At 38.9% G+C, this 10144-nt stretch overlaps 1 protein-coding gene across 4 annotated transcripts in view; it reads left to right on the top strand.

Annotated features, from left to right (window-relative positions):
• Positions 1–3031: 3031 nt before the first annotated feature.
• The window catches only part of EMC2 (ER membrane protein complex subunit 2), a gene marked incomplete at both ends in the record, with an annotated part of 47966 nt that continues 40853 nt past the window's right edge, over positions 3032–10144 (top strand). For all 4 annotated transcript variants that reach the window (XM_080695134.1, XM_080695133.1, XM_080695132.1 and 1 more), the window contains one exon: positions 3032–3071. In XM_080695134.1, the coding sequence (XP_080551260.1) occupies positions 3032–3071 (40 nt within the window). The remainder of the gene's footprint in view (positions 3072–10144) is intronic.

Below are 10144 nucleotides of genomic sequence, written 5' to 3'. Positions count from 1 at the left end.
CGCGCTTGGGAGGTAGAGACAGGAGGAATGTGGCAGGTTCAAAGAGACCCTGTTTCAAAAAAAAATTATATATATATATATATAGTTTTGGGTGTGTAGCCGGGAGGTAGAAGGGTTTCCAGGAATCCCCCCCCAAAAAAAAATCTGTACTCCCCAGAAGTTTATACAGTAGTGGAAAACACAGAAAGTAAGCAACTTAACAAAAGAGTGCTTTTTTTATTGGACAGTTAAAGTTCTCTCTATAGGTAGGTAAATATCTCATTGAGATATGAATGAAAAAGCAAAGTGGTCTCTTAAAAGTGGTCTCTGGAGAGGAATATTCTATAAAAAAAGCAACTAGGCAAACGACAAATCCAAGGCTGATAGAAACATGGCATATTTGAAGAATTGGAAGTGGGCGAGAATGGCTGGGGTCTAGTGAAGCAAGATGGAAAAGCAGGAGAGGTAAGAAATGTACATGCAAGCTAGACTGAATGAAGCCCTACAAACCATAGTAAAGCTTTGGGAGCACATTTTTATTGCCATAGGGAGCCATTTGAAGGCTTTAAGCAAGGGACTTTATGTGATCTGATTTTTAAAAGATCAGCACAGCTATTGTAAATAAAACAGATTTTACATAGTAGGAATGAAACAAAGTTGGTTAGAAGACATCATTCAGGCAAAAGACAGATGGTTGTGGTTTGGATTAAGGTAGAAACAGTAGAGATGAAACGTGGATGGGTTTGGGACCTGTTTTGGAAATGAAATATAGAATTTGCTGGGAGAGTGGATATGGGGGAAGGATGCAAAGAAGGTAAATCAAGGATACTTTCTATAATTTTAGCTAGTGCAAGTAGGTGGGTGGTTTTTACCAACTGATGAGGAAGAAAAGGTGGGTGTAGTGGAGGTGGCAGAAGCCTCCGGTTCTGCTGGGAAAAGAACTTGGAATGTATATTAGCTGGCCATCTAAATGAATATGTCTAACAAGCAAAACTGGGTTTCAGAAGGATTTATGAATTTGGAAGTCATCAGCACAATAGTATTTATAAACATAGGACTAGTACCCCCAGGAGAGTGCTAGGCAGGTGCTTCAGCTGCAGTTATTTCTTTTAATCTTGGTAACAACTCAATGCAGGTCTTTTCTTTTATATAGGCATTCTTAGCTTTGTGCCCATGTGCATCTCTGATATATATATATAATCACCCAGCTACTTAATGGTGGGACCTATAATCAAATGTGAGTTCCCATCACAACAGATTATTTTACTGGAGAATTAGAAGTATATGTAAATTTCTAAGTGGAGTAATTCTTTAATTTTTTTGAATGAAGGGGTTTAAAAATTTTATTTAGTCTGGGGAAAATGAAGCTCATTCAGAATATAATCCAAGTCTATAATAAATTTACAAGTCTTTTTCTATCCTTACACGACTTCTCTGTAGCAGATGGCATTGATTGTTCTTGTTCTTCATATTTTTTTTTCTTAAACAAAAACCAAACTCTGATTGCCAGGGGCTGAGAACTGGAGAGATGCTGGTCAAAGGGTACAAACTTCTGGTTACAAGATGAATATTTCTGGGGATCTAATGAAAAGCATTAGTGACTATAGTGGATAATATTGTATTATAAAATTGAAATTTGTTAAGAGACATTAAGTGTTCTTACCTCCCCCCACACAAAGTAACTAAGGAAGGTGAGGGTGAATTAATCAGCTTGACTGATGGTCATATCAAATACACAATTGAAGATTTAAAATCAAATTGGGCATGATGGTGCACGCTAGACATCCCAGTATTTGTGAGGCTGAGATAGGAAGACCATAGGTTCGCAGCCAGCCTCAGCAACTTAGTACTTGTTTCAAATTAAAAAATAAAAATATAGGGTTGGCGGGGGTGGGTAGTTCAGATGTAGAATGCCCTTGGATTCAATCCCCAGTATCCAAAATAAAAATAAATAAAAGTAAAAAAATTAAATCATCACCTTGTATAACTTAAATGTATATAATTGTAACTTGTCAATTATGCCTGAGCTTGTGCGTTAGGGCTCTTCTCAAATCCTGATAGCATCTTCTTCACTTGACCCTACACTAAGGATGTTTTGAAAAAAAAAATTAGCCTTCTTTTTCTCACTTTACACACAATCCCCTACACAATTTAATACTCATTGTTTCAAATACTAAATATATACCGACGACCCTCAAAGTGTTTGCTTGCAATCCAGGCATTTCTCCTTATCTCTAGGAGACAAGGTCCAATGATTTATAAAAGCGATCAGTCTGGTGAGAAAGGTTCCCCCTTGAGAATAAACAGGAGGAGCAAAGTTTAGGAGCTGTGAAAGTCACTCGTACCTTCATTTGTCATTTAAAATCACTTACACAGTCGCTGCTCTTAAGGAGTTTCAAATCTAGAGCAGCGGAAGGCAGGGATAAGTAATCACAAGCACCATGAACATTAACTAAGGGTACAGGTTGGCAGGAGAGCGTTCCGGTGAACACTAACAAGTTCTTAGCTACAGGAACCTACGGCGCAAATGGGGGCGAATCCCACTTAGTCCTTCAAAGAGATTTCACGAAACCTTGGGAGTTTTACAGTTTAATCGAACAACACAAAATGGAAAGCGAATCCCATCAGGGACGGAGCAAAGTAGGGGATGGATATTTCGGCTAAACATTGCGTTCCAGCGAACTCTGAAGACAACAAAAGTGTTGACTAGGGACTGAATAAGTCTCCTATGTGTTGAAAAATGAAAGAACCGGGAGTGTTGGTCACTAAAAACCCAGCATATTAAAAAATCCGCACTAAGAAGGACGTCTCACCCCAAGCCGGCCCGGCAGACACGCAGCGCTCAGTTCCGGGTGCTCCGCGCCCGTCCCGCAGGCCCCGCCCCTCGGCCCAAAGCCCCGCCCAACACTTGCGTGCACGTGCGCGACGGGTGCCGCCTACTCTGCTCTCTCAACCAATGAGAAATGGTTTCGTAATCCGCCACCGCCCGGTCGCAGGACACGTGACGTCGTCTCTCCGCCCTCTCGTCCTACTGCCTCTAGGTTCTAGGAAGATGGCGAAGGTCTCAGAGCTTTACGATGTCACTTGGGAAGGTAATTCCGAGCGGGGCGGGTACAGAAAGACCCAGAGTTCTGGGAAATGGTTCGGAAGCACCCACTGCACCCGGGCAGCTGAGTTCTCCGGTCTGTCTTTGGCACCGGAGCTCTCACTGGACCGGCCCAGCCGGGTTGGAGGTTGAAGCTGACCTCTTCCTTGGCACCACCTCGGACTCCGCGGCATTCCCCACTGGGTCTACTCATCGTTAGAGTGACTGGCCTACCTTACCCCCGCGCCAATCCAGCGGCCCAGGGCAGCTTCCATTTATGGGGCAGGAGGGACCTGGGGCTGGGGCTGTCACAGTTTTCCTGTGATTGCTGGGCTGCGGCGCAGAGAAGCCTGGATAGGTGATTGTAAAGCTTCTTTGAGGCCACGAAATAGAGGGCCTGCAAGGCCTTGTGTTGAGCGTTCGGAAGGGTTTCAGGGCTGTGAAGAAAGGGTGTTTAGAAGGCCCATAAACAAATCTGATTAGTCTCCGTGTGTCTTTACATTTTGTTTTCTCTTCAGAACCGACTCTCTAATTTCTCTCCTTTTTATTCTCTGTCCCACTCACCCTCGAATCACTTTTACACACACATCACTTCGTAATTACTCCCTATCAGTAATTCTTTTCCTAAAGGAGAAAATAACGGGTTAGCCCTGGTATAGGTGCTTACGTGTATGTCTTCTTTTCCCATCTTTGGTTGACTTAGGGTGGAGCATGTTCTTTTAAAACAGCCAAATATTGGACCAGTTCTTGTAAGAAGGATTTTTTTTTTCTCAGAAACTTTAAGAGAAGAAACTTGATTTTCATTAAAGCATATGATGTGTTGTTGAGACCCACATTTCCAGCGCTTAGAATACAATAGGCTTCAGTATCTAATTTGTTCAATGAGAATTCCTTAATGGGTTGTTTAAATAATGACCAGTTGATATGTGGATTGAAAGTTATATTTACTGTTTTATCACGAATAACTCTCCCAAATATTATAAAGCTTCAGACATAAAGTGGAAAATTGCAAGATTAATTTCCGTTTAAGCTGAATTTGATAATGTTGGCTTTATGATACATGGCACACTGACCATTAGTGTTTTTGCTTGTACAAAGGGAATCCATTGTATTCAACAAAAGTCTTAAATGCTTAGTGCTAGATCTTGCATATATCAAGTACAAACCTATAAATAGTTCATAAGGTTTGTGTCAAGGTATAGCCTTGTGTCAGCTGGATGGTAGATATGTAGTTGTCCTTTTTAATGACTTTTTAAAAGTGTTTTAAATATTTTATAATTTATTAAATGTGATATTATGAAGGGTGTTCTAAGAGAAAAGTTTTCTAGAATTTATTTCAGAGACTCTTAATAACAGGTTTTTAGGATATAGGAGGTGGATGGGAGATCTCTCAAAGATAGTGTTCTGTTTAGATTTGGGGAGAACTGTATCCTTAAAAATTCCATTGAATAACCTCATAAGTCAAAGAATAAGCCAAAGAATGCTGTGTTTCTTGTGATAGGAAAAACTTTGTCAACTATTTATTAAAGGCCTCGCTAATATGTGTAACACTTTTCCAGTCTAATAGGCTCTCTAAAGAATAGAATATGTAGTTTACTCAGTCACTTGAAAGCATCTATTATAAAAAAAAAATGACGTTACTTAGAAGATTGGAGGTGGGAAAGAATTCAGAGCTGTAAGGAGAATAATAACATTTCTCGAGAGTGTATTTTTAGGTATATTATAGATACAATGAGTATATGAGTATTTATCAGAAATGTAATATATTTTCATTTGTTTATGCTGACTGCTTTTTTTTAAAATTAAGTCCCTCAAGAACCACAATTTGGTTTCCATGCCAGACCTAATGCTAACTCAAATGTTTGCATTTTGTGCATCTATACTTCATTTGCTATTATAGATCATATCCCGTATGAAAAGTTCCTTCCTGGGTTTCTTTTTTTTTTTTTTGGTGGTACTGGTGTTCCTGGAAACCCTTCTACTTCGGGCTACACTCCCAGACCTATTTTATATATATATTTCCATTTTGGAAACAGGGTCTCCTAAGCCAGGGAGGCTGCTTTCGAACCTGCGCGATCCTCCGGTCTCCGTCTCCCAAGCGCGGGGATTACAAGCGTGCGCCACCACGCCCGGCTCTTCCTGGGCTTCTTAATAACATTCTTCCAGGTTTTCTTTACTTTTCAGACCTTCTCTTTGCTAAGTTCTCTAGTTCTCTATACATCCCTTTACTTCTTATTTTTCTGTGTCACTAGTGATTCTTTCCTTAGCCCTTAATATATTATCAGTGATTATGAGACTTGAGAGCAGAAGGTTCTTGAATATTGCAGGTGTGTTATATGGTCTCTGAACTTCATGAATCTGTAGTAAAAAATTAAATGTATATGTAAACATGCATCTTTTCCCTTAGTTCTGGGAAAAAGATGACTCAGATCTCATCAGCTTTGAAGAGATCTAAAAAAAGGTTAAATATCTTGCAAGGGCAATCTCATGTACACCCAGATTTAAATTCAGCCCATATGCTAGATGAAACATACAGTTGAGTACTTGATACCAAACACTGTTGCAGTTCTTACAGACAGTTCTGTACAAGATAGACAGGGGCCCAGGTTTTATGGAACATTTTTTTTTTTTTTTTTTTTTTTTTTTTTGGCAGATCTGGGGCTGGAACCCAGAGGCATTTGACCTCCGAGCTATACCCCCTGCCCAATTTTTAATTCTTTATTTTTTTGAAACAGGATCTCACTGAGTTGCGAAGGGCCTCACTAAGTAGCTCAGGCTGTCTGCGAACCACTATCCTCAGGTCTCAGCCTCCCGAATGCTGGGATTACAAGCGTGCGCCACCACGCCTGGCTTGGAACATATCTTAATATTCCATTTTTAAACTGAAGATCTGTAAGTACAGTTAACTTTGCACATTTACTGGATAGTCCACAGTAAAATTCAGAACTAACTTCTCCTGCCCACTGCTTCTAACATCATCACTATCACCACTTTTTGTTTTTATTTTTGCTAGAAAAATTGATGGCACATTTATTTCTCACCATTCCTAAGACAACTCCTGCTCATCCTTTAAGATACAGATCTGGTCTTAGAAATAAAGAGTATCCTGTTTCCTACAACAGTTTATTTCTATAATCTACCTTTTATTTTTATTTTTATTTTTATTATTTTTTTGTGGTACTGGGGTTCCTGGAAACCCTACTACCTCCGGGCTACACTGCCAGACCTATTTTATATTTTTATTTGGAAACAGGGTCTCTTAAACCAGTGTGATCCTCCTGTCTCTGCCTCCCAAGCGTGAGGATTACAAGCGTGCGCTACCACGCCTGGCATAAGTCAACCTCTAATCAAGAACATGTGTATAAATTGAAACCATAGTTTCACTTAAAAAGAGTAAGTATTAAAAGTATTAAATATTAAGTGCATTTTATTCTGTTCATTCTTTCTCATTCCTGGCCCCTCCAAGTGCTGGAAGAAATATACTAAGTTGATTTTATATCCCATAGTGGGTTGAAATGTTTGAAAAACACTTTTGGAGTTCTAGGTACATTGAAATAAATTAACCTTTCCATTTTTTCATATTCAGTGGCTTGTTCTTTCAGAATGGCTATTTTCAGCATTCCATATCCAATCTGACCAGAAAGAAATGTGGGACTATGAATAATTTAAAATGTATTATCCCACAGGTATTAGCCTTTTAAAAGGAGTATGTTCATTCATGTTAGTGAATCTATAAGTGGTATTTCAGAATAGATAAGTAAGGTGGAGAAAATGTAGAATTGGAGGAAGGAATTGTGGACTAAAGGAGTGAGCAGAGTAAGCAGGCATGTTTTCCCAACTTTCAGGGGTCCACTGTCTTGTCATAGGGACACATAGTCCTCATAGAAGGAATAAACAGAATAATTACAATCACTGTCATAACCTCTAGTCTTTGGATCATCCTATAGGGCTTACATTGTAGTTAATAACATGTTCAAGCAGAAGTGAGCAGCTTACTTAACATAGCATCTAATGAAATAACCTTGACTTTTAAAGCATGTATCTTTTTGTGGGGGGCTTAGGGTAAAATAAAGAGTTGTCAAGCTGCCTTTGAGGAAGGGATGCCAGGAAAAGCCTTTCTGTCCAGAGGCTGAAATAGTTATTGGTTATTTTTTTAATGAAGGTAATTAAAATTCTGTTAGCATTTTACATTTTGTGACATGCTCTACATAAATTATCTGATATTAGGAGTCTTAAACTCAGTGGCAAGCAGATGAGAAAAATGTGTGGAGATAGTAGTTGTGTCTGAGGAATTGGTGAGTGCATGCCCTCCCACTGTAATCAAAATCAACTTAAAAAGAAACAGGCTTCAAGCTGTTGTACTATCCAACATGTGAGGGATCCAGGTTTTGCTTTATATAAGTCTTATCAGAGACATAAGACAGGCTTGTGATCTATGCTTTAGTTTTATTTATTTATTTATTTATTTATTCATTTATTTTTATGGTACTGGGGATGGAACCCAGGGGCATTCTACCCCCGAGCTACACCCCCAGCCCTATTTTTTATTCTTTAGTTCGAAACAGGGTCTCACTGAATTGCAAAGGGCCTAAGTAGTAGCTAAGGCTGCCCGTGAACCATGATCCTCCTGTCTCAGCCTCTCGAATGCTGGGATTTCAAGTGTGTGCCACCATCCGCGGCTGCGATTTTTGTTTTATAACTGAGATGTTAGAAATGTCAAACGATAGGTCCAGCGCATCGTGCTGATGCTAATTAGTGTCAGAGTTGAAATTTAAATCCCAGTCCTTTAACTGTAGATCCTTTGCACTCTCTGCTACTTACTTATCTCCATCAGGTGTCAACATACTTTTTTTCTGGAAGGACCAGATAGCAAACATTGGCTTTGTGTGCCATACGGTTTCTCAACTTTCTTTTTTCTTTTTTTTTTTTTTTTGCCATGGTAGCACATAAATAGCCACAGGCATCACGTAAATGAATAGGGGTGGATAGGTTCTTATAAAACTGTACAAAACAGGTGATTGTAGAATTTGGCTGTGGGTCTGTAGTTAAATCTCCTAATCCAAATGCAAACTAGTGATGGGGGCAATTAGAAAAAAGACAAATATCATTTGCTGTTATATAATATACCCCTGAGTTAGGGAAACACCTCAGAACTTTTGGCTCAGGAACTAAAAGAGAATTAGCAGTGTATATAAAAATGGGAAAGGAAAGGGTAATATATTAATAATAGCTGAAAGATTTTGAACACGTTACATCAGATACTGTTCTAAACAAATAAATTGAGGGCTACCACAGGAACCATATGATCCAGGTATTATATTTTTATCTCTATTCTTTAGGTGAAAATATTGACGTGCAAAGTGATTTACTCAACTAATATCACATAGCTAGAAAGTAGCGGAGCTGGGATTTGAATCCAAGCATTTTGAGTATGGCATTTCTACTCTTAATGCACTACCTCCATTACATGGGTAGAAGACAAAACTTTAGTAAGAAAATATAGAAAACAAAATGGAAAGTTGGAAATCTTTGAGTATTTTTTATTTTTGCATTTAACTTTTTTTTGTTAGATTGTGAGCTTTAATTATAAGGAATGATTCATTTTTCATTATGTTTCTAGCATATGTCAAAAATAATGTATTAGTATATTTTTGAATGTGTGAAAGTCACAGGGGTATATTAAGTGAAATGGGAATGCTTAGAAATCATATTTTCCAATAATCTCCCTTCATTATGAACAAATAGGCAGAGACTGATGGAAAATTCAAGACTAATAAATGAGGTATTTGACCTCAATACTTTTTTGTTGCTTTTTTTTTTTTTTTTTTTTTTTTTGCCGTACTGGAGATGGAATCCAGGGGCATTCTACCCCCGAGCTACACCCTCAGCCCTATTTTCTATTCTTTATTTTGAAACAGGGTCTCACTGAATTGCAAAGGGCCTCACTGAGTAGCTGAGGCTGTCGGCGAACCGTGATCCTCCTGTCTCAGTCTCCCAAATGCTGGGATTACGAGCATGTACCACCACGCCTGGCTCTTTGTTGCTTATTTTATGTGAAATTATATTTCCTGAAATTTTAAAGTGAGGTGTAGGATTCAGTGAAGTTTTTTATTCTCAGAGAGCTCCTTCTGTGTTTTGTGTGGCATTCTTGCTTTCTGAAATTTCTTGGTTATATACCCCTTCCTGTTACTCTTCAACTGCAAGTTCTCCTCAGTTTGAAATCTTGTCATAAAATAAGGCTTGACTGGTCATTTTTGAGAATTTACAAAAGCTCAGCTGCTCTAGCTCAGTCAGTCCGCGTTACCATTGGCTGCTTGCATTCAGCTGTGTTAGCAAGAGCAGAGCTCTTTCTTACTTCACGTATTCTTCACATATAAGCTTATTTTGCTTTCCAGTGAATACATACTGACTCTCTCCCTTTGCTGAATCCATCACATGCCAGTTCTTGCTTCTTTTAGTTTTCTTCTCATAGGTATTGGTACCTTGTAGATCTTGTAGTTATTGAGTATGCTGTAATATTTGCCATTATCCTTCCTGAGACTTTTTCACTTTTTTTTTAAAGAAATAAAATAGACATTTGTACCTAATTTATTTACTGTCTACATTGGTTGCCATTGCCTGGTCCTTGTATTTCATTTAAAACACTTCATTGATAGAGAGGAAGCTAATGATTACTGAGTCCCCACTGTGTGCCAGATTTTTTTTTTAAGTCCTAGTGTATGACAACTGGCCCAGTGTTCTGGGAGACTGAAGAATGAGAACAGATCTAGAGTTGCACAATGCAGTTGATTGGGGAATTTACTGACAGAAGCATGGTCCTGGGAGGCAGGAAGACCAGGTAGATTCCCACAATTTGGGTCATTAGTAGGAGACTTCAGGGCATTTAGCCCATTTTTGGTGCTCACGATGCCAAGGTCTGGGTCATTAAAGCTCCACATAGCACTCTATTTTGTTTATTTATAGCATGTTGGGAAACTTTGTATGTGTGTGTGGGTTGGGGGGCAGATCAGGATCACTTGTAGGGAATCATGGTGGTTTTGACTCAAGATGGCTACAGTCATGTCAGTCTGAATCCTTACA

The sequence above is a fragment of the Muscardinus avellanarius genome, assembly GCF_963383645.1.
Source record: "Muscardinus avellanarius genome assembly, chromosome: 4".
NCBI lineage: Eukaryota > Metazoa > Chordata > Mammalia > Rodentia > Gliridae > Muscardinus > Muscardinus avellanarius.
The sequence above is the reverse complement of the archived record's forward strand: the minus strand, read 5'-3'. Positions and strand labels throughout refer to the sequence as shown.